Raw genomic sequence first — 24,344 nt, forward strand, 5'->3', positions numbered from 1 at the left:
GTTTTCTCCTTGTTAACATTTCATTTTGTTAAGCTGAGATATATTACATCTTGACAATACCACTGTTAACTACCCAAAAAAAATTTATACTGTGCACCATTAGTCTAAAATACTGCTGCAAATGTTGCTGTTTGAACTAATTCAGCAGATTTTCTTTGCTTTTATTTAGTTACTGTCTCTCTGTTATTGACTTACTATCAGTCATCGTGGCAGTGAAGATGAGAGGCTGGAACTTCCTCATGGGGATTTTAGAGCTGGTGCATATCCATTCCACTTCCATAGGAAAAATCTGGCTCACCATTGTCTTCGTCTTTAGGGTGCTTCCCCTTATGGCTGCAGTCGAGCATGTGTGGCTCAATGAGCATGCTGACTTTCTCTCCAATACCAAGCAGCCTGGGTGCAGTAGATCCACTACTGGGTGCTGCAGACCATTTTTGGGTCTTCTCCCTCTCTGGTTTCTATGGGGCACGCTCTTGATGGGCTCTGGATACTAGAGAAGGGATGGCAGAAGAATAAAGCTCCCCTCACTCCAACTGGTCGCGGCAGATGGCCGCCCCTCCCTGAGACTGGTTCTGCTGGAGGTTTCTTCCTGTTAAAAGGGAGTTTTAGAGCTCAGGATATAGCTTCCTCCAACTACGAAACATTAGTGGTAACAGAAGCAACAAACGAATCTCAGATCTGCAAATCTAAAAATCATTACAGGACACAGCGGTCCAGCCTATAAATGCGCTCCTTTTACATTGAGAAACTTTACACCAGCTGCTTTATTTTTATTATTTTTTATTTATTTAGTAACTTTAGACATGTCTGCACTGGGTAGACACAGGTGAGCTGTGACAACGGTGCTTTGGCTGTTTTATTCATTTAAACCCTCCTCTACCAGTCGTTTAATTTGTGGATTTCCAGAAAAAATCTTGTTAAACAGAAGAACATCTGATTGGAAGTTTTCTAATGTAATTTCAGGTTTCACAGCATCTGGACTGGATTTTAAATCTCAAATGACACATTACTATAAGCACTTATCTGAACAAAAACAATACTGTCAGTTTTCTTCGCCCGTTTCACAGTTTTGGTTTTTGTATGCACTTGGAGAAATAGGTTTTTAAGTGTGGAAGAAAGCCTAATGTGCTCTGGTCCCCAAGGTCTTTGTGCTTGGTGTTTGTTTTTTAATGTGTTTTATATCTGGTTTCTTTCAGCGGGTGATTGAGGATGTGTGTTAATGAGCCTACAAAGCTGTAAATGACCACAGTAACTCTGTTGCATTACAGAACTCACTGATTGTTTGCTGTAAATAAATTGATTAAAATTGGAAAAACAAACAAACAAACAAAAACAGTGATTACATGGCCATGTTTTATTTTAGATGTGATATATTTTTGTGCACCTACACCAGATTTTTGTAAATAACACACATACATTGATCAGTGTGTGTCCTCTTAACAAGACAGGAAAGTAAAACAAACAGCTTAATGACTACTGTCTATTACTAACCCACTCGTCATGCTGAAAGTCAGTTTCTACTATAAAGCTATACTAAAGACTAAATAAACCAAAAAAAACCAACACTTATATACATTCATGTACAAAATAAGTTAAATCAAAAGTAGTAAAGTAGAAACTGAGATTTATAAAAAAGACAAAACAGCAACATAAAAATGTTTAGTTTTCACCTAAGTGTTGTCTCGCCTTCAATTTTTAAAGTGATAGCAACGTAGAAACAAAATGCTGTTGGGTTGGGGTCTAGTTAGCTGTGCCTCCATCTTCAGGTACAGATTCATAACGCTGGAGCTAGAGAGACAGAAGAAAAAAAACCCAAACATCAACATTAGTCGAGTTCACAAGCCTTTCAGGAGCTCCTTGTGTCCATGCAGACTGTCAGATAAAAAAAAATAAATACACACTGTTACAGACAGGTATCAAAAAGCATCATGGCAGACAACACACTGACCCACAGCGATACAACACTCATACCAGAAGCCTCGGAATAGAGCTGTACCACGACAAAGGTAGGACGTGGTACATGATTGAGGTTTGCTTCTTTTGTCCTTACTAGTCTGGACACACTACATCATAACAAAACTACCAGACAGTCACAAGGAGTTTTTGAGCAAATTCCTTTTCATTGCACTTCAGGAGATTATGTGATTGGTATCGGAAAGAATGTATGGAAAAGATTACATTGAAAAATTATGCATGATCCAAATTTTTCCAGCAAAACAGTTTCCCAAATATGACGTTAAATATTGAAAACAAACAACAAACTGGGAGGCATCAGCTGCATGTTTTCAGGAAAGTATCACTCGTTTACATTTGTAACGCTGGTTAAAACTTGTTAATGCTTCAATCGAACACACTGCTCCAAGGTCATGGGGTCATTTTGTCTCCCTTTGTCTCATTTCAAGTTATATTGGATATGTCGCGCTACTTTTGTGCATGTTAAAGTTTGTACTCTGAACTTTAGAATAATTGAAGACTAAAAGATCTATTTTTGTGTTGTATTAACTTGTGTACTGATGTATTGTGAAATCATTGCACAACATTTTTTTGCTTTTTATTTCAACTTGTGGTATCTTGGCATTAATTTATTCTGGCCAGCTGTAGGACACCATGTCTTCTTTGCATTCTGTGTCTAATTATAATGACTGTGCTTCAAAAATCTTAAAATCTAAATGAGGTTTAAAAAAAAAAAAAAAAAGAAGAAAAAAAGTCTTCTTTTTACAAACCACTGGAGGCTTACCTTTGCTTTAAGCTCTTTATTTTCCCCTGCCAAGCGTGCACACTTTTGCCTGAGATTAATCACCTCCTGCTGCAGAGCCTCAGCATCTTCTGAAGTCTGCCCAACAGCACCGAGTTGCTGCTTGACAAATCTGGTAGAAGGAGCCAGTTAAAGAATCTACAGCGAGTGTAATTTCTGTTCAGACTTGTAGCTGGGAGGGAAAATATCAGCTGAAGGTTCACCTCAACACACAGATCATAATGTTGCAGGCTCATAATGTTCAGAATCAGCTTGTGCAATTAGAAGGATACTCCAAAGCGTTGTTGGGCTTTTCTTGTTGTTCATATAGCGACACTAGAACTGAAGACCAGGAGGGGAGAGAAAAGAGTTAAACTTTCTACTTATCACTGACTGTCAGTAAATACTTGGATGGACTCTTAGTTCTGTTTACTTGACCTCTGATAACATAATTCGTGAGTTAAATGGCAAATTTGGACTGTTTACTCAAGCAAAGTCCTTGTACTGTGCATTTACGTTAACTCAAATTATAATCTAATGAATTTGAGAAGTTCAGCACCATTTCTTACAGTGAAAAACAAGTCAAAAATTCTTAATAGGTGGAAAATCCTGCAAAAAATGTATGTTTGATATCTTACATTCTCTATCAACATTACATTAGCTATCAATCCATGTTCTTAAGATGTGTTTACTAAAAAGCCTGACACTGGTGAAAAGGTTTTCGACGTTTCCCCTCAAGGCTACTTGGTGTCAGATAATAATTTGCAGCACTGTCAGAAGAGGGTCTAGCTTTCAGTTATGCTCTGCAATACTTTGCGAATAGCTCCCAAAGCTAGTATAATGACTTTAACAGAAAAGAAATGCACCTTACCACTAGTTAGACTGTCAACAACACCAGCTTTCTCCAAGTATCTCCTAAACTGTTCCCTCTTGGGGTCTGGACCCTGCTGGAGGAAGAAAAATAAGACATTTTATTACCAGCTAATCATAAAGTACCTTTAAGCTGTCACGTCTTGCCTATTAGAGTGGGCCAATATGATTAAGAGTGTTCTCACTATTTGTAATTCCCTCGTATTTAATGCCCTGGACTTCAAAGGTGTAATAAAGAAAGTATAATTTGTAGCCGTAGCTAGTTTATTTACGTTCTCCAAACTCTGTTTACCCACAAACATTTGCAGACCCCCATCACCGAGAAAGCCCAAATACAAGCCGTCACAGGTGCGATGGCGACCTCCCGATGAGCCTCCCTCCCTGCTAACATTAGCTTAGCTGTGCTTGAAACACAGGACATGAAGCGGGTTCTTAAAAACAGCAGAGTAAAATGAATACAATGACAGCACACGCGCTTACTTTATAATGTGCCATAGTAATGTCGGTTAGAAAACTGCCTTTTTCGTGTAGACAGCTCCTATATTTAGCGTTCCGCTTAAAATGGGAGCACCTAACTTTGAGAATCAGGTACACCGCCGGCCGGGTCGGTAAAAGTTTACTTTCGTTTATCTTCTTCGCTCAACCAACTGCTCCGCAGAGTCAAAGCTGCATTCAGGAGCTCCTCGGGAATATAAGAACGTGCAAAGGTTCCTCGTCACGAAACCAGTGATAAATTCTTACATATCTCCATTTCTGTTGTTTTCCCTCTTTTACAAAGCACTTAAAATTGCACTCTTAGGCCATTCTGCGATTGGAGGGCAAATAATGCGTCAAAACTGCTAAACAAAACAACAACAAAATAATATCATTGTGTTTAGGAACAATAATAAATAATAAACCATCAAAAAATTAGGTGTGTCCAGCTCAGGCAGTTTTTATACAGATACACTAGGTACACTTTTTAAGAGTTATTGTAGTTGCCGTATGCTATGCGGCATTGCATAGGCAATATAATTTACACAACAATGGATTTATTTACTCAACATGGATTATTTAATCTGTCCTGCAATTGCGGAAAGAAATAATTCCTACATTTCAGAAGGCTCATGAAAGCCTTTGCTTCACTGTAGTAGGCGCCTGCTTCCATCTGCTGGTAACAACACAGAATAACACTATAACACACTCTGTTTGGTTCGTCTTCATTAAATGTTCCCTTTTAACCCAAGATCATTTGTGACTATTATTTTAGTCCACAAAAAAAAAAAAATACTCTAGGTGGTTTAAAATAGCTCATTTAAAAAAAATGAAAGGTTTTATTTTCTCCTCTTTCGAGCGACAGTTCATAAAACAAGTCCGAGTACTAGTCAGGTGACAGCGGTGAACCTCATTAAAGTGGCAGGCTGCTCGGCCAATCACCTGTCGAATTGTAACCAAAGCAGCGAATCAGAATCAAAGGGCGGGACTAAATGGTGAGGTTTTTTTCAGGGCGAGAGGAAATCCTAAGGAAATGTGTGGGATCACGCTCTGCGTTTCCAAGTGGCTCAGGCGTTATTGACAAACTATCTCCATCGGGTGACGTTACTTCATGGTGCCTACCAACGGCCCGCTACAAACAAACAACTAACCGACAAAGTAAACGGGGGGAATAAGGGGGGAAGCGACCGTGCTTAGGACAAAATGTCGATTCAGTACGAGGTGGAACAGCTGTCTGACAGCTACGGGGTTGCGGACTCGTTTCCCAAAGATTTCGGTTATGGTGAAGAGGAGGCCGACATCGAGGACAGCCCGGCACCGTCCGACAGCAAACCCAGGATCCTGCTTATGGGCCTGAGGAGAAGCGGCAAATCGTCGATACAGAAGGTAGGCGGAGATGTTAAACTGTTAGCCTTCCGAGGCGAGCGCCGCCTGCCTCAGCCTCACGCGAGTATAAACGGGACGTTAGCCAAAATAGCTACCGAGTTGGGTTAGCATGTCGCGAGCGATGACGGTTATCAGTCAGCTGACGGCGTGCTCAGCTACGTAAGAATTGAAGAAATAATAACAATAATAGTCATAATAAAGAAAATTTGTAGAAAGCTAATGGTCACTTGGTTATCTGTGTGAACTAACACCGGTGTGTCCGCAGGAGTGAATTATTAACCAGCTGAACAGAGGCGCTCGGTGCATCTTTAATGGTGCGTGTGTACATGCAGCATGTGACTGTTTGGTTAACAACTTATCCGACATGCAAACAAAAAACAGAAAAGTCTATGTCAGTTCCACCCAACTGTGCGGTATAGATTTGGAGTGTGCCTTTCACATGATATCAGAGCGACCACACCTTTCGGTCTGCAAGCCATAACACTTTTTAAATCAGTGCAGCACGTGCAAGGCCTCTTTACCTGAGTCGTACCCATTTTATCTCAGAAAGAGGGATAAAAAATTTGTTCGGCCGCTACTTACCCCCCTCCAGTAACTGCCCCTGTGCATGATGGACTATTCAGACGCTCCCACACTCTCAAAAAATCAGGAACAGCCAGGACTCCAGTATGCTCAAGGAAATTAAGCCCGCCGTATAGTGACACAGCTCCTTGTTAGGAGATGACCTCAGTAGCTGCTCTGAGATTGCTATGACCAGCGGCACCTGTGTTTTCACCTGAATTCCTAATTATTAATTTCATAAGCAGTTTTGGCCTTCCATTAAAGCATATTAATGACTGTCTATAAAATGTTTTTAAAAAGTGATGCTTAATTTGCTTAAGTTTGAAATGCATTTTTGATTTTTTTTTTTTTTTTTTTTTTTTTTTTTAAATGGCCAAAGATACTTAAATCTATGGATGATGATTAACACAGACTTTTTGCTAGCTAAATGCAGGGAAACGCCACCCTCACCCCACAAAGTAAAACCCTGTATGAGTGTAGATGACATTTAATATGAAGGCAAAACCTCTGTCAGCTTTGGTGACTGCTGTAAGCCTGGAGCCAAAAAAAGTTGATATTACAAGTTATGGCAGAGGCAACAAGCCACCAACGCCTGTGGAAACTTTGCAGTTGTTGGCAAAGGGGGAAGGCACATTCGGAGGCAGTGAGAGAGAAGGAAAAGCAGGAGTGTGGATAACAGAAAAGGGACTTGTAGATATTGTGGGTTGGTGCTAGGGATGGGCTCAGGCGGAGGCAGATGACTTGCTGTTTCCTTAAAAGAAAACAGGAAAAAAAGTTTTTAAAAAAGTTAATATATGTAAAGAATAATAATTTTAAAAAAAAGTTCATTACTAGTAATCCAGTTAACTACAACATAATTAAAAATAGGCACAGTATAAGGCGGAATGATAAGATTCTTTAAAAAAGTCCAGAAACTGAGTCTCAGTTAATTTTGTTAATTCCCCAAAGTATGGAATTGTAACTGTAAATAATCAAATGACCACAACCACCTGTCATGCAGCAAACCCTCAAGGCTGGTTCCACTTTTTCTATTTTTTTTCCCTTTTTCTAGTCTTTATTTCATATTTCATCTATAGGCTGCTCAGAATATGTTTCTTGGCCTGCCACTTTCACTGTTGTTGCACTGTTGTTTAATAATAGATTAGACGTAGTTGACCCTTCTATGATATTTTATTATTTATGTTCAAATCCAAGGGGGAAGTATGAAAAGACTGCATATAGCTTGACGTGCTGCAAACCTAACCTACAGAAAGTGCATGGAGAAACTTTCTTGTGACGAAGCACACTTCTGTGCCAGTGCATATATGTGCACTTGCACTGTGTTTGCTATAATCCATACACCCTCAAGTCGAAGATTAACATTTCGATGTAAGCTGCCAACTGGGCCCGAGAATCATGTGATTTGGATTTTTGCTGGTTCATCGGCCGGTGACCTCAGTGGACGACACATTGATTTAAAATGCCAGCAGGGGAGCAAATACTCCTACCACATCACACGTCCAATACATCTCGTTTTCTACCCTATTTGTTAAGCCTTCCTCTCATTAATTGTTAACTTCAGTTCAATGTACAGCAGCCACTTTACTTTCCGCAGCGTGAAAAGCTGAAAAATGCTGACGAGAATGACGTGTTGCAATGGATCTGAGTCTGCAGTGTTTTGCCCTTTTCCCTCTTGTTCTACATGTGATGTCTGGATGATATCCTTGTGCTAGAGTAACACTATAAAGCAAATTACAGCACTATTGTGATAATCTTTCACATGACTGCAATATTTTAATAATGGGATTATGGAACAGCCATTTGTAAACCACAAGTGAAGAAAACCTTACACGTGTCTTCACACATACAAATGTACGGTCATCGGACTTAAAACGTTGCTGGATGACTTCAAGTCTGTTTAAATTCACACCCGCAACAAAAGTTAACAAGGTTATTATACTGAAATTTTTTTATTTACACATCTGTTAGACCCCCTCTTTATGGCCACCTCCTCAAACTCTTCCGTGAGGACAACCATCTCAGTTTAAACATATCAAATCTCCATGAATCTGCCCAGGGTCTCCTTTTGGTAGGACATACCTGAAATTACTCGTCTAGGAGTAACAAGGCATCTTAGTCAGATTCTCAAATCACCAAAGTCCCTCCTTTCAGTGTGGAGGAGTACCAGCTCGTATGTGAGCCCCTTCCAAATGATCTAGCTCCCCAGTTTTTATTGAAGTATTTATTTAATATAAAAATAAAAACTAGACTTTAGAAATAAAGAATTGTAATAAAACTAAATTGATATCCAACACTCTTGATTTAAGAAAAACATACTTGTTATGTCAGTGGCAGTTAAGAATTGATTGCAGTATTGAAAATTTGAAGAAGCGCATGTTTGTCTAGTGACTACAATGATTAGCGCTGTGTCCTCTGTCCCCAGTATTTCCAATAAATAAAGATGAAGTAACGAGAACAGACAGATGCATTTTTTTTCCCAGCAGCTAGTGTCAGAATTACCACAGATTTGTAGTCACTGCTATATTAAAGTTTCAGTGACCCTCTTACAAAAGTGCAATTTCTCATAATCCCACTGTTTGCTGAGTGTCATCATATACCAGTTTTCCCCACTAAATTTAATTAATGTAAATCCGGTTCCTCACTTTAGACTCTGTTTGTATTTATTCAACTGAAACATGGCATCAATTTTCATTTCAGGTGGTATTTCACAAAATGTCTCCCAATGAGACCTTGTTTCTGGAGAGCACCAACAAGATCTACAAGGATGACATCTCCAGTAGCTCTTTTGTCAACTTCCAGATCTGGGACTTCCCCGGCCAGGTCGACTTCTTTGACCCCACCTTCGACTACGAGATGATCTTCAGAGGAACCGGGGCTCTGATATTTGTTATTGATGCTCAGGTGAAGAGAAAAAAAAAGAGGAAGAATTGTTTGATAAGATAAAGTGTAGAAGTGCAAAATCAGACCGCTTTCAGAATCACGACCACTTACATTTTTATTAAGATGAAACTGTACAGAAGAAGAAAACAGGCATCCAAGTATACACCCATTTCAGCACTGAAGAATGAGCTGGCTGATGAACAGCCAGAGTGGCTTGAATAAAAGACAATTACATGCCACGGCTTTTATGCCTGCGCTGTCCACATGACTCTGAGTGCTTTCAAGAAGTAATCTCAGCTGCGATATAAGCCACAGCTCATCTGATTGCATGGCTTTATTTGTGCTCAAGGTGCATCAGATTCAATTTGCTTCAGCAGTTGGTCACACAGTGATATGAGAGGAGAGCTGTTTTCCTTTTGCTGTTTTGGGAGGCGAGGCAGAGGTGCATTTCCTCAAACCTCACTTTAAACTGATGAGAATGTACTCCTCCATGTTATCTGAAGTGACAGCTAATAATTATGTTGGGCTTAGCTCACAAGACTGTCATTCTCACTTCTTTAAGAAGAAGCACATCTTGATTTTCCTGTTTATGTCACTGTGATAACTTTTTTCTTTTTTTTTGAAGGACATTGTTGGATATTATATACACTCTTACTACATTAAAAATTTTTCTCATAAAGTTTTTAAGGTTAAAAAAAGAGCAGATTATGGATGTAGTGTTCTGTAAGAATAAAGCAGCATGGTAGTATTAAAATTGTTAAATATTCTATGCTACATGTTGTTTCTGGTTTTGTGTCCAGAACAGCAGATTATGCTTTAAATCTCGTTTTAGATTCACTTTGTGAACATGCCTGTTTTTGTGTCATCTTCTTTGTTATAGGATGATTATGTGGAGGCTCTGAGTAGGCTTCATCTCACTGTGTCGCGGGCCTACAGGGTCAATCCAGAGATAAACTTCGAGGTGTTTATCCACAAAGTTGACGGCTTGTCAGACGATCACAAGATCGAAACCCAAAGAGACATCCATCAGAGAGCCAATGATGATCTGGTAGATGCCAGTTTAGAGAAGCTGCATCTCAGGTACGATTAACTTGTGATTATTTTTATCATCTGTAAAAGCCAGAATAAGGGGGGGGGGGGGGGGAAGACATCCATCCTGTTTTATATTTGATTTTCAGCAAACAAAGTTTCACACACTCAATAATGCAATACAATAACTCTACTGTTAACAGATTTAACTAATCAAGAAAACAAGCCACAGCTTATATGGCCATTAATAAGTTGGTACAGCAGTTAATCGCTTACTCCAAATCTCTCAGACAAAGCATAGTCTCTCAACAAAACTGGCTTTATTCAAGACAGTTTTAACATCCGTAATCACGTTGTCGTAAACAGACATGAGTAAATACAAGTCAGTGCAGACACAAAAAGACAACCTCACTGACTGGTAATGACACATGAGACAGAGATGTTTTAACCTCTTCCACAAACGTTTTATACTTGGCCCCACTCATCCTATTTGATAAAAATGGTTTAAGAGTATGGTATAAAATAGTTTTTGGATTTTTTGGTAAAGTGTTCTTGCTTCAATCAGAGTGGCTTTTTGTTTGTTTTTCCCTTTTTCAATAATTGCAGTAGAAAAGCCATTGGGATGGTTGTTTTTATTAATGTCATTTGGTAATTGGTGTTGTTGCTAATAATAAGGCCTAAAAGTAGCTTCTGTTTCCGTCATTATATATCCAGTAGTCTGTGTCTTCAACATTGTCTGCATAGTTTTAGTGTTCCTGTGAGATTCCTCTTTGACCTCTTAATGAAGCAAGAGTGGCCTCTGCCACAGCTATCAGAGCTGTTGTGATTAAGGCTCCAAAGGGCAGAAAAACTTGAGATGCAGAAAGAAAGCCAAAGTACACATCTGCTGTTTGGTTCATCTTTGTGTGCACATAGCACACCATGGTTTGTTTGTTTTCTGATATAAATGCTAAAAGTTTTAACTTTTATATAGCCTGAGGACTAAATATGTTCATTTAGTAGTCTTTAGATTGAAGAAATGATCTTAAATTTTGTCATAGAATGCTATTAATACTTTGCCATTTCGCACAATGGATGTCATGGCTTCAGTTTTTTAAAATTCTTTATTTGGTTTGTTTTGATGTGTGGTTGGTGTCAAAAATTCACCATCATAGTAAATTCATCTTTTGAAGCCTCAAGTTACTTGTTTTGGCTATACTCATCCTACCATTTTGAAACAAGAGGAGGTAAAAGTAACTAAGCAAACATGGACATTTGATACTTTAAGTACTTCTGCTTTTGATTCTAATAGGGACCATCATATGTGTTTGTCTAGTCTCGTCTAACTCTAACCCTCAAAGAGTTTCCCAGTCTTGTTCTCTAAAACCTAAAGAATTATGGATTTGATCAACTGGTCCTGTAATGGAATTGACACCCTGCTAGGCTTGGGAGAGCCCGATTGTCCTGCGGAGACGTTTGCTGCCGGATACTCGATGGTCGGTTGCGTCGTGTCTAGCGACACTCTCGATGGAGGACAATGAACAACATCTACCAATTTGGAACCATGATAACAGAGTTCTGGCTGATTGGAGCTGGCTTTGACCTGGCTTATCGAAGAACAAGAAGCAGCTACAGCTGTTCAAAATCCCATAAGGCTGGCCGATATGATAGACGATTGGCAGGGCTGTACTCAGACTGTTTTGAACGCAATATGGATAAGATCTTGGAGAAGAACAACGGGAATGGACAGAACTGGTGACCAGTGATGGACATTAGACCAACTGTAAAAGTTGGATGCAGTTGTTCGCACTAAACCCAAACATTCACGATCTTCACTCATGCGGCCCCCCTGGCGCCAGCTGAAGGCTTGCCAAAGTTGAAGCTGACTGGAACAACAAATTCTTCCCATGATAACAGGATTGTTGACGGAACTCTTTGTCCCTCTTTCAAGGCCACCTGGGTCCACTGGAAACTGTTGACTGACGCTTAACTGGGCGTGGTGACGCTTTCTCTTAGCTGAACACAGGATACACACATGCACACACACGAAACACGTACACTGATACGCCCTCACTATCACCCTCCCTACCCCGGATCCAACGCCTCCTCCCATGCTTACCTCCCATCCGATGTGGACACCGGATCAGCTGGAGGCGCAATCGAAGATTGCAGCGGTCCCAGATCAGCTGTACACACTGGAATACTCTCCCATGTTGCTTGTCTGTATTTTTTTTGGGCAACTGCAACTGACAAATAAAGGCTATCTAATCTCTCATCATCATCATCATCATTTACAAAGTGAACAATATGTTGTATTCATTAAGATTTGAAAGTAGTGTTTAAGACTAAACTTGTCAGGAAAGGGTTTACTTTGGTCATAGATCTGTGGAGGTGAATAGACATTTTGTCAGACAGTATAAAAATGTATCGCAACTTCTTAATTTGAAAAGTAAAGTCAAGGCCAAAGTGTCTTAGACATGCATTGTTTCAAATGGCTACCACATGATTCATTTTTGTGATATTTTCTAGAGTTAAACTAGTCCAGAATTACTAGATACTGAAATTTATGTTGCAGCTCTAATAAGATGAGTTAATGTTAATTGCAGCCTTTGCTCCGACACACTGTATAAGAAGTCTAAATGTGTTGTGTAGCACATTAAACAGTCTGTCGGGGTTAAGCCTGGGCAGCTCTGCAGCAGCTTTACTGTTGATTTTTAGGACTGTGTTGGCACACTGTGGGGTGTTTTATGTGGAGTGAGATTGTTGTTTATTCCGGTTAGACAGCCTGAGCGGTCCTGGATATATAGTGGATCTCTGCCTCTGGTGCTTTCTTCACCGTAATACATTGTGAAGTTGAGCTCCTGCCAAGTGTATGCAGACACTTCCATTTGGCTCACACCACTGTTTTCTCAGACACAAACTTTTTATTTATACATCTCACTAACCAATGTCTATAAGTCATGTGTGCCTAGTTTTCAGCAGCCTTATGAAGACTGTTTTGTTTTTTTTATTTGTTGGAATTTTTTTGCCAAGTTAGCATTAAGTTTTTATCCTTGTGCTTTTGTCTGAATCAGGCTTTAATGCTTTGATTCACATCTCTTTTCTACAATTCTGCAACTGTTTGTCATGTGATCTTGTGACTCTATGTATTTTTACCTGGTTTCATATGCATTTTGAGGAAGTGAGAAGTGTTTCCTACTTGTAACAGCTTATATGCTTCCTTTTTTTTTTTCTTCATCATTCAGCTTTTACTTGACGAGTATTTATGACCACTCAATCTTTGAAGCCTTCAGCAAAGTGGTGCAGAAGCTCATCCCACAGCTCCCCACCTTGGAGAACCTCCTAAATATCTTCATTTCTGTAAGCACACAAAAACCAATCCTTTATGCATAAGAATTCTCTTGCAACTTTGTCACTGATGGAGTGATTTATGTGTGACAGCGTTCATGGCGTGAGTCATTGCCAGCACGGAAGCCACATTAGTGTTGGCAGTTCCTCCACTGTCCCTACAGCCTTTTCTGAAGATGTTTGTGATCCTCAGTTGTAATGCTACTTTGTCCCACACTGGTAGTAGTAGTCGCTCTGTAACTTTTAACTGTTTTATCTCAGGGTATGACTTTTGAGTGGAGAACAGCTGTTTCTTCCTTAAATGTACTAACTGGTTTGGTAAGATTTACTGTATCAAGGCAGTACATTCAGTAAACAAGTTCATATTTAGTTTGCCTAGTTTATTTTGGATGAGGTTTGGCTAACTAACAGTTACTTGCCTCTTTACTTATATGAAAAACATGTAAACAAAAACAAACAAAATGCTCCAAAGTTATTGTAAATTTAAATTGGCAGCATCTTCAAAACAGCTTTAATAACTTTTTGCCAGTTGTATTAGACTGCATCAGTTTAAGCTTGTTGTGTTATGAGTTGACAGTTGTCTTCACATGTAAAGCTTTAAGTATAAAGCATTGACTTTAGCTTGCTCTTATGACACATTGTCTTCATACCTGAGTTACTGTGAGATCTGATTGTGTATATATGTTATAATACACGATAAAATGACGAAAAAAGCCACAACTTGCTCATTTCCCATTCATTTTGTATTCATAATGTTCTCATAAATATATTAATTTTTTATTTTTTTTAAAACAAACATTTATTCTCATGACATTTCAGAGTCTGCTCATTTTCTTTGCTTTATATTATTTTTGCTATTTCAGGCTTTTAGACCATTAAAAAAAACTTTTGAATTTTACAGCCTGATCATACACAAATCAAAAATCTGATTTTTGTTTTGTTTGGTTTTTTTGGGTTTTTTTTGCAGCCTTTGTAAAAAAACAAACAAACTGTAACTTAGTTTATTCTCTCAGTAAGGGATCTGCTACCAGACATTAATTGTAACAGGAAGTAGCTTCCTGTTTCTTTACCATATTACACTTTTGACTGCCTCTTTTTTCTGTCTGTCTTCTTGTTGGTGACAGAATTCAGGGATAGAGAAGGCCTTTCTATTTGACGTGGTCAGTAAGATCTACATCGCCACAGACAGCTCTCCTGTGGACATGCAGTCCTATGAACTGTGCTGTGATATGATTGATGTGGTTATCGATGTCTCCTGCATCTATGGGTGAGTTTTGTGCTTTAGTGATGCACCAAAAGAGGTCAGAGTTGAGTAATGAGTGCTCCATGATTTGATAAACATAATTTTGGTCAGTGGTGTCTACAAAGTTAATTTTATATTAACTTTCTGTATTCATTTGCATAATAATAACTACCGTCATATTTGCTTGAATCTTTTGAAATCTTTTAAGCCTTTAAGAGACGGAGTTCACCCACGTGCTGTCTGAGGGTGCTTTCATTGAAGCACGACTTAATTTATGCACAATTAATAACCTCATAGACAAGCTGCAGTTTATTTCCCATTTCCTCTTTGAATGTTACAGTGTTTTGTTGTGTTTCACTAGTCTGAAGGAGGATGGCAGCGGCAGTGCCTATGACAAGGAGTCCATGGCCATCATCAAGCTCAACAACACCACTGTGCTGTACCTGAAAGAGGTCACAAAGTTCCTGGCCCTTGTCTGCATCCTGCGAGAAGAGAGCTTCGAGCGCAAAGGTAAGCTGTCAGATGACCTGTGATCCTCTGCTGCTCACTCGGCTTAATTTGGTTAATGGTTTTGGCTTGTGTCAAATGTCTTCATGTTTTCTTTCACTTTGTTTATCAGTGCAGTATTAGTGTGTGTCTGCATGTGTACAGATGGAGTGAAATTTGTAAACCTGGATGTTATCATGCACTGAAGTACATTACACAGAAAGATAGCCAAAGTTGGGAGTAATAAAAGGAAGCAGTAATTGACTTTCAAGCTCCAAAAACAGGAGATCCACCACTTACAATTAATTTAAATAGCAACATACTGGATGGCAGTTTGGGTGAATATCTTTGTGGCTTGTGATTGTCTGAGCCCATCTGCAGTTTGTTCCCCCATATTATGGAGAGTGTAGGAGAGTGGGTTTATTTTGATACTTAATTGTGTGTCTCCTTGAGAATTCAACACAGTCGATGAATTCTTGAGTGAAATTAAAAGTTTGTCCCATCACAAACTTTAAGCTAAAGCTGTTGTGCTAAAGGAAAAAGATATCAATTTGTAATTTGTATTTGAGACCCTGATCATTTAATAGCATGTTAGCCCTGGATCAGTTTGTGTATTCAAACAAGCTATGGGATGTACTATGAAGGACCTTCAACATAGCTGGGCTTTCTTTGCATCAGCTGGCTGGACAAAGCCTAAACCTCAGGATGTCACATTATGGTTGTGGGCTTTCTCTGCCTGTCTCAGAGTGCTTCAGGTTCTGTGAGTGTCACCTACTCTGATGAGAGACATTATCAGATGATATTAAAATGCTGATAAGAATCTATAAGGAACATAAAAAAATCTAACATTAAAATGCAATACTGCAGCAAACGAGATGAGATTAATGCTGAGCATTAATAGAGCGCTGAAATTTTAAACATCATACATTTAAACATTAAAAGGTTACTGTCCCATAGCCTAACAAAGGACACATGGGAATAAAAGTTAAATTCAATTTACCGATCGCATACGTGTTCTTTTTGTTTGTTCTGTGTGCTAATTGTTAAAATCCCTAATGACCCTGATGAAGGCCACAAGCCGAAACGCGTTGGTCAATTATTAAAGTTGTTCATCTTCCCTCAAGTGTTGCTGGAGTTCCTGCTTTGTGAATTCTTTCATCCTCTCCATGCACCTTGGAAGCAGGTGAAGTTGTGCCAGAAAATTTTGCTGCGAATTGTTAAAATCCCAACAGCAGTATAAATTATAAAAACACTTTTACATTTTCTGCATCACCAAAGGGAATGCATGCACATTTCAGTGAGTTTTGAGTTAGTGTAACATTTACTCAACAAGTCCACATATAAAATGTTCCCTTAGCAGAGGATCTATATCAAATTGTAAAGCTGTAAATACAGAACTCGTTGAAAACGTGCTGCTTCCAGAGTAATCTTTATAATTGGCAGTAGCATATGGCAATTCTATAGATTTGTAGACTTTCAGAAGCACTGTTACTGCTACTGTTTGAATCCCAAAGCAAGACTCCAGTTTGGCAACTCTAAGCTTCAGCTCCCTCTACAGTATTGTAGTCTGGAGACTGGCTCGGCTACTTTATGACTTTAATGGACTTTAGCCACTACGTTGTTGACAATGTTTTGGGTCATGTCATGCTGGAAGAGCCATCCACGACCCGTCTTCAGTGTTCTGGCTGAGAGGAGGTTCCTGTCTAACATTATATCTTGCCCTGTCCATTGGGCCCTCAGTGTGGAGAAGTTGGCCTGTACCCTAAACAGAAAAAGCGTAATACTTCCACCTCCAAGCTTGACTGTGAGGATGGTGTTCTTTGGATATATTCAACATTTCTCTTCTTCCGAACACTGCAGTTCAAGTTGATGCCAAGGTAAATTTTGGTGTCATCTGACCACAACACTTTCTCCCAAGCCTTCTTTGAGACATTTAGATGTCAACTGATAAACTTCAGATGGGCCTGTTCATGTGCCTTCTTGAGCAGGGGGACATTTTTGGTCCTGCACGATTTGAATCTATTACAGCATACTGTGTTACCAATGGTGTTCTTGGTGATCCCAACTCTGTTCAGATGATTAACATGCTCCTCCCATGTAGTTTTGGGCTGATCCACCCCCTTTCTCATGATCCTCACCCCAATCCTGCATAGAACTCCAGACGGAGGGCGATTCATAGTGATTTTAGATTTTATTCAATTTCCAAAAAACTGTACCAACAGCTGTCACGTTCTCACAAAGCTTCGTGCTGATGGTCTTGTATCCAGCCTTGCAGCTCTACGTTCTTGCTTGTCATGTCCTTTGACAGGTCTTTGGTCTTGCCCATGGTGGTGGAGAGTGTGGATTTTTTTTGTTAATATTCTCTCCCTCGTCATCAAAATATAACTACCATTTAAAAAAATTAGTGCCAGTTCATTTCATTGGAAGTGAGCAAACAGTCATTGGACTGATCAGTTGTTTAATAACATAGTTTTTTGTTTTTCGCTTTCACAGGACTAATAGACTACAACTTCCACTGTTTCCGGAAGGCTATCCATGAAGTCTTCGAGGTGGGAGTTTCCACTCCGCGTTCAGCTGGTCCACAGGCAATGGGCTCACCCTGCTCCAAGGCTGTTGCACTCAATGGCACACCACGCAACACCATCTAGATGCTGATGCAAAATTAAAAAACAAAAAGATGCAACAAGAAGGAAGAGGAAAGGAAAGATTAGGAAGGTCTCGGGAGCCTGTAGAGAAAAGACTACAAAACTGGGGCTCACCAGCGCACCAGTCACTATCCCATGCTCCCAGCACTTAAAGCACTGAGAAATGCCTCAAGCCAAGAGTGTGGGAGCAGCAGTGGAGCACAGAGGGGTCAGGCCAAGATGGACGATTGAAGGGAAATTCAGGCATCAGGTAAATGCAAAGCACTGTGTTAGCTTTGAGGAAGCCGAGAGACTAAACTGCACCTGAACAGGAAAAGGTTCAGGATCTTTCTTTGGATTTCTTAAAGCAGTCAAAGGCTGTGATAATTAGCTGCTGTTTCCTCTGTATGAACAATGTGATGTGGGGGAATAAAACCCTCTGTTATAACCTCTTCATATGGACAAACTGTTAGTTTGGAGGCTTCTGTCTCGTGATGAACCCACCCCGACCACTTCTGTGCTGAAAAAGACGATGGACATGTTCAGAGATGGCCTTATGTAGATAAAGCTTGACTGTAGTGCAAGCTTTTTCTCTCACCACCATTCACCTCACCTTACCTGAATGCTGCCCAAAACTTGCTTTTGGTTTGACTTGTGAAGGGAAAATAAGGTTTTGTGAGCAGACTAAAAAGGGATTGTGTTGTCCAGTTAAAGTGAGTGTGTGTGAGTGTGTGTGAGAAAGGTTTTGATTAAATCCCAAGCGCGTTATTGTGAAGGAACTTAACAGAAAACGTATATATGTCCTTTTAGCTAAGAGCAGTTTAGCATGATTAAACTCCTGTCATTCAGTGAAAATAACTCTTCTGTGCTTGTGCTCCACTGAGGAACAGCTTCTGATTGACTTTATGATGAATAGAAAAAGGAGTTTACTGGAAATTTGGACATACACATTGCAAAAGCACTGCCACCATGAATGAATAGGAGCCAGTTACACTATGCCACAATTTAAGAAAAAAATTAATTAAATTTGTTAAGTATGAATGAGGTGGAAGGTTGATGAACAGGTGGACTCACGGTTTAGGATTGTCAGACTGGTTGCAGCATGCTTGCATGCTTTTCCACTCAGTCACAGTCCCGCCAAAAATTATTAACCCATGTAGCAACCTGATTTAGTTTAGTCCTGATGAGCGGGAGTCACAAGAGCAAATCATTACTCCAAGCATGCATACATCAGTGTGTTTTTTCAGTTGAATTGTTCTCAACCAAAACATTGCTTCTTGTTTTGAAAAGGGGAGAGTGGAAATGGAATTAACAAAGAAACTCAAACTGCTAAAGTAGGAGAAAAAGACCAAATTTTATTATAATCGCCATTAAAATGAAATGCACTGTTCATGTCTGTATGTTTGTGTTTGCTTCTGTCAGGACTGAGAGGTAAAAACTCGTACCGGTTGCACCTAAAGATCGGGAATTTGACTCAGGAACCAGGATTACCACATTATCTAGCTAACTTTTCTGAGTAAAACTAAGTTCTAGCTTTGAAGGTGCCCCTGGTTTTATTCAGCAAAGTTATTCAGGTAATTCTGGTGCTCCTTGAAACTGGCCCGAGAAGTTGTTTCATTAGTCACCCGAGAATAAGTCGCCGCTTCATTGTTGCACATCAGAACTGTGGTGGATGATTGATTTCATGTAATGTGATGCTATACTGTGTGAAATAAATGAAAATTTAAAGTGTGTTCTTGTGCTTTTATTAGTTCGTTGACTAAAGAGATATTTGAGAAACTTGCAACATGTGTGGAAATGTCTGCATTCTGCTTGACAACCCTTTCTTCACTATCTAATGCAAAAGTGCAAACAAACACAAGATGGTGCTGCAGGACCATCCAAGCCTCCTCTCCACTATTATGATATTCAGTTTTCTCTTTGCCAAGACCAATAAGTCTTTTTCATACTTGTTAAAAATACAGAAAGTGTGCATTCATTGCTTCACCTGTGCGGTGAATTATACAGCTTGTTAAATGTCACCAGTGTCTATAACAACAGCGAGAACTGCTGCTTCGTTTATTGGTTCTGCATTATGAGCATGACAATAGAATAAATTGGATTACTCAGTATTGAGGAAACGCAGGTGTTTACTCGCATCCAATTTCTAAAAAAGGCATCTTTATGTCGATTCAATGTTTTCATGTTAAAATGCCAAATAACCGATTTTAACATTTATTTGCTCAACAAAACTACTCCAATATAAAACAAGACAGACTGTTAATTGTCAGTTTTCTTAAAGTTGGCTGTTGTTCAGATGGCATAATAATGAGTGGAGAAAGACTCCCCCCCCCCCCCCCCCCCCCCCTTTCTGGTTTAGTGCATATAAAAACAACTCTGTGAATAGCTTCACCATGCAAGTTATTCACCAGTTAAGTTAAATAAGCCTCACAGCTACTGTCACGACCCATTATGTGGGGAGTAGGCGAGACAGCTAAACACCACTTCCACACAATTTAGATGCAATAAAACACTGACAGCTTTTTTATCCACTTCATTAAGCCAGTAATTTCTTATAAAAATCTCCCGCATTAATCCTGCCGATGGTTTCCCTGCGGTTCCTTAAGCTCTCCTCCAACCTTAGCCGCCTTGCTTTGATTCTTACTCAAATAGGCGCTAATTTGAGATAAATTATGCATCCACATGTAGCCTACCCATGCCAAGGAATATAAAGTGTGACACTGTGAAAGATGGTGAATTAAAGCAAAGTGTGATACCTTGACGGACTAATGGCAGATAGGTTAGGCCTGTCAGCCGGATGGTTTGTTGATCTGCATGTCACTTCACATTTGAAGAAGTAGAGAGGTCATGCTTATGATGTTTTGAAGGTCATTTGAAGTCATAGCTATTCCTGGAAGACCTTGCGGTGAGATGAAGAGCCCATGATATACTTAAATGAAGACACTCTAAAAGAATAAACAGAGTCATTTTTAGTTGTCCTTTAATTCCAATATGAATATCAAACATTTTTGATTCCATGCAGGGAAATTCAAGTGTCACAACAGCTGAAATACAAGAACAGATGCACACATAAGTAAGTTCAACAGTCAAAATGTATCTAATTTATCTAAATATGAGCATCTTTTATATGCCAGCGTAGCTCGAGAAATTAAAAGGTATTTAATTCTGTATATGCTGACGCGAAGTACACCGAGACAAAAATAGTAGCAAATAAACTGAGGCGGCAACAAAATCTGAATACAGAAAAAGCACTTGAGGGAACAAAAATTGTCTGGTGGTTAACGTGTCTCATGCCTGCAGACAGCTTAAAAAGCAGCTATTGCACTTGTACTGTAGCAGCAAAAACAAAGCGTGCTTCTAATAATGCAAAACCTGGATGTGTGCACTTCATCCCGAGCAGGTGTATTTATTGTCAGTTTGCTGGAAAAAAAAAAAACCCCAAAAAACCTCTCTTCATTTACCCAGGCTGAATTTAAAGTGACTGAAGTAAACTACATGCAATCAAGATATTGGTAAAATAATATCCATGAGCTACTGTTTACTGGAACACCTGGGTCACCTCGTGTCCACTCTGTATCACAGTGACTGAAAAGAATCTGTAGATGGGGCTGTTGTCTGCTGTTTCAGCTGCCGTCTCTCGCTCTTTGGCCGGTCTTTCTGCTCCGTGGTGCAGGCAACATGGAGATCAACATCACACGCGGAGACCTTCCAGTCAGAGAGAGCTGGAGAAAAAGGAGACTGTGGGGAAGTTGAGGAAGCAGCAGAGAGCGAGCCGTATGATGTACAACTGTAATTTAGCGCTGCAGCAGGTCTTGAAATTGCCTTGCTTTATCAAAGGCAACACTCCTCCTTCCCCTGTCCCTAATAAGTAAGCTTAACTAATAATGAAATAAAGCGAACAGAACATACTTTTGCCTGTGATGTCATGCCCACTTCCGCACGCCGGTCCGCCCATCATCTCAGATCTCTTAGTATCATTACGACGACGATATTGCTATTACGTTCTTAATAAAACTCAGTCAGCGGTGTGCTATCTCCCATCTTTACATTTTATTAACCATGCTTATGAGAGATGAGGGAAAAATGATGTGGCTAAGTAAGATGTCGCAGATAGGTGACAGATGTAATACAGGCTACACTGGAGCTCCAGTGAGAACAATTATCCAGCATAGACAAGGCAAGCTGGTGCTGAGATGATCTGTTAGTAGCACGATCATAGCAGTTCGGCTTTGCTTATAGTCAAAACTGGAGTTCCTAATAACGTGTAATACAAATATGAACTGCTCCAAAATATGCACAAGGCATCTTGTAAATCACAAAAACCAGATGCCTAGTCGTGTAACAGGATAAAGGGTGTTCAAAAGTTCTTTGTTTCTACCGTTCTTCTTTTAAAAAGATGGCTAACTTAAGAGATTTGTGTGTCTTTGTAATAAATGAATTGGGGTAATTGGATAACAGATTGCCAATCATAACAGAAAAGTAATAAAGGCATTATTTGGACAGTAATTGAGTCAGTAAGTCACTACCTTGGTCCAGCTTCTTTGCTTACTCATTAACTATCCTCCTTCATTTTGGAGGCTTTATTTGTTATCTCTCTGGTACCTAGGTTAAAAAAATCAGTCAGGTGGACAAAGCTTAAGTAAGGAAATACAACTTTCATGGGGATATTTTGGTATCCAATAAAAACCCATCCATGCCAAAAACATCACCTGATTTTCCCACAGCCGACACACAAACAGAAAACCTAGTTTGAGGTTTCTGTTGCAACATATCATTAAAGCAAAACAGACCTGTCATAAGGTGTTCACTGCTTTTTTTTTTGAGAAGCTAACCAGTACAGCAAACTGCTCTACTACCCTTAATGTGCAGCAATGGGAGAAGCGGTATGAGGAGAGGGGAAAAGGATAACGACAGTGGAAGTTAGAGGAAGGGACAGGCGTCTCCTGCATTTTCTGGTCAGCTAGCAGAGCGTGGAACGAAGGGGCCAGCGGGCCAGCAGCCAGCTAATGGGGACCAGCAGTGAGCACGGGGCCAGGGACAGCGCTGACAAAAGGAACAGCGACAGATGCCATTATCTCAGCCTCATGCAGATACAATGGAGCTGGACAACACGGGTCCTGACACTTGCAGACATTTGTGAGCGAGCGTGTGGGCCGAGAGAAGGGGGCGTGTGTGTGTGCGCGTGCGTGCACTGTGAAGTTAATAGAACACGATGGAGGAGAAGTGGATTATCATGGAGACTACAATTTCTTGGTAACACTCTGAGCTCCGCTGCACCCCTTGCATGCATGCGTGCATGCGCGTATGCAATTCACGTGTGTATTTGAGTATAGCCTACATGACCTCATCTTGTTACAGAAAGACAGCTGGATCAGTCACCCATCACTTGCTTAGAATTCAGGGGCATCGTGGAAAGCGCACCACATTTGGTTTCATATTTCTCTGGGTGCTACTCTTGGACTTAAATTATGCAGCGTTCACTTCAACCAAGGATGTTCTGGTCATTTGGACAACCAAAAACGTGTCAGGGTGGGGTTTTCGAGGGGTGGGGGATATTAGCTGGCTGTGGTGATGCTTTTAGCAGGATTGGCAAAGGCAGAGAAGGGCTGTTAAGCAGCAGTTTTTGGGAGGGATAAGAAATGTGAGCTTTAGCCAGTGTAGTGCAGTGACATGGGACAGCGTTATTGACTGTGGCGGTGCATGCTGACAGTGGATTGTCAGCCCCTGCAGTCATTTGCCAGACTGAGCGAATGCAAGGATCAGAGTTCTTGGAGCTTAGAGAACGAGAGAAAAGAAAGTGAGACAGGGAGGGATGGCACGGAAAGGAGAGCAGAGAGACTGGCAGCCATACAAATGCAGGAATATACCGTATTTCCCGGACTACAAAGCGCACCTGAATATTAGCCGCACAAGCTAAAATCAGGGGAAAATCCTGTTTTGTACATACATTAGCCGCACCTGACTAAAAGCCGCAGGTGTTTCAATGTTGACTTATCATATGTAAGAGAATATGCACAAAGGGAATTGTCAGGAAAGAGATGGCTGTTTGGAGACACACCCCTTTTATTAATATTTTGAAAAACAAGTTATGGGTACATATTTGCACATGTAGTACATAACAGTAACCTACAGCACACCAGAAAAATAGATTCGGACTACCTTTTAGGCTCAGGTGCAGTGACACGGCTTTAACAAGAAGAAAAGTCAGTCATTCACCATCTTTCTCTTCTTCCTGCGCTCTAAAACCACCAAAGTCCTCTTCTCCAATGTCGGAAACGAACAGGCTCAGGATGGCTTCGTCATCCACTCTCCGCTTCTCTCCTTCGTTATCACTTTCAAAACCAAAGAAATCCTCGTTGTCAGTGTCAGAGTCGAACACCCTCAGAAGGGCCGTGGCAGTGTCCTCTCCATCATGCAGCAGTCCAGCCCTTCAAAATCCGTTGGTGATCGTGGATGTTTTCGCACTTTTCCACGCTGTCAGAATCCACCGGTGGAGTTGGGCATAACTTGCTTTTCGCAAGTTTATCGCCGCTCGTCATCCACGCCTCCCGCTGAATGCCTAGCGCTACTTTGAAGTTTGTTTTTCGCGCTACTTCGTACGGCACTACGTTGCCTGGCGGACGGACATGTGACTAACATACCACTCTTGAACCCCGATCCTTCCGCCAGGCAACGTAGTGCCGTACAACAGCGGAACAAACAAAACAAATCGTCTTACGATATCACAAAA

General features: G+C 40.3%; 2 protein-coding genes across 4 annotated transcripts; one reads left to right on the forward strand and one right to left on the reverse strand.

Annotated features, from left to right (window-relative positions):
- Window positions 1–1,669: 1,669 nt before the first annotated feature.
- Window positions 1,670–6,142, reverse strand: LOC146622723 (c-Myc-binding protein-like). Of its 3 annotated transcripts, none has more exons than XM_085366364.1 (5): window positions 6,047–6,142; window positions 3,606–3,681; window positions 3,028–3,076; window positions 2,738–2,867; window positions 1,670–1,788 (listed from the first exon to the last, which is right to left on the reverse strand). In XM_085366364.1, exons 1-5 carry the CDS (start codon window positions 6,071–6,073, stop codon window positions 1,741–1,743), a joined length of 330 nt encoding a protein of 109 aa, XP_085222490.1. In that variant the 5' UTR covers window positions 6,074–6,142; the 3' UTR covers window positions 1,670–1,740. The 3 variants fall into 3 exon arrangements, with proteins under 3 accessions (XP_085222490.1, XP_085222492.1, XP_085222491.1); XM_085366366.1 differs by lacking the exon at window positions 6,047–6,142 and adding an exon at window positions 4,085–4,216 and having other exon boundaries at window positions 3,606–3,678; XM_085366365.1 differs by lacking the exon at window positions 6,047–6,142 and adding an exon at window positions 4,085–4,216.
- rragca (Ras-related GTP binding Ca) lies at window positions 5,085–19,336 on the forward strand. The gene is made up of 7 exons (XM_085366363.1): window positions 5,085–5,464; window positions 8,723–8,926; window positions 9,786–9,985; window positions 13,159–13,273; window positions 14,386–14,528; window positions 14,866–15,014; window positions 17,484–19,336. The coding sequence occupies exons 1-7, from the start codon at window positions 5,282–5,284 to the stop codon at window positions 17,636–17,638; spliced, it is 1,149 nt and encodes a 382-aa protein (XP_085222489.1). The 5' UTR covers window positions 5,085–5,281; the 3' UTR covers window positions 17,639–19,336.
- The last annotated feature ends 5,008 nt before the right edge of the window (window positions 19,337–24,344 follow it).

This window comes from Diplotaxodon limnothrissa, linkage group LG11, assembly GCF_057381915.1.
Source record: "Diplotaxodon limnothrissa isolate DT_005_m linkage group LG11, D_limnothrissa_male_GT1.1, whole genome shotgun sequence".
Taxonomy (NCBI): Eukaryota; Metazoa; Chordata; class Actinopteri; order Cichliformes; family Cichlidae; genus Diplotaxodon; species Diplotaxodon limnothrissa.

What these genes read in the sequence shown, in the direction of transcription:
- rragca (XM_085366363.1), top strand. Translation starts at nt 5,282, where the DNA reads ATGTCGATTCAGTACGAGGTGGAACAGCTGTCTGACAGCTACGGGGTT. An exon ending in GCAAATCGTCGATACAGAAG is followed by an intron (nt 5,465 to 8,722) that starts GTAGGCGGAGAT and finishes TTTTCATTTCAG; the next exon opens with GTGGTATTTCACAAAATGTC. An exon ending in AGAGAGCTTCGAGCGCAAAG is followed by an intron (nt 15,015 to 17,483) that starts GTAAGCTGTCAG and finishes TCGCTTTCACAG; the next exon opens with GACTAATAGACTACAACTTC.
- LOC146622723 (XM_085366364.1), bottom strand. Translation starts at nt 6,073, where the DNA reads ATGCACAGGGGCAGTTACTGGAGGGGG. An exon ending in AAGCCCAACAACGCTTTGGA is followed by an intron (nt 2,868 to 3,027) that starts GTATCCTTCTAA and finishes TCCTTCTACCAG; the next exon opens with ATTTGTCAAGCAGCAACTCG. An exon ending in ATAAAGAGCTTAAAGCAAAG is followed by an intron (nt 1,789 to 2,737) that starts GTAAGCCTCCAG and finishes CTGTCTCTCTAG; the next exon opens with CTCCAGCGTTATGAATCTGT.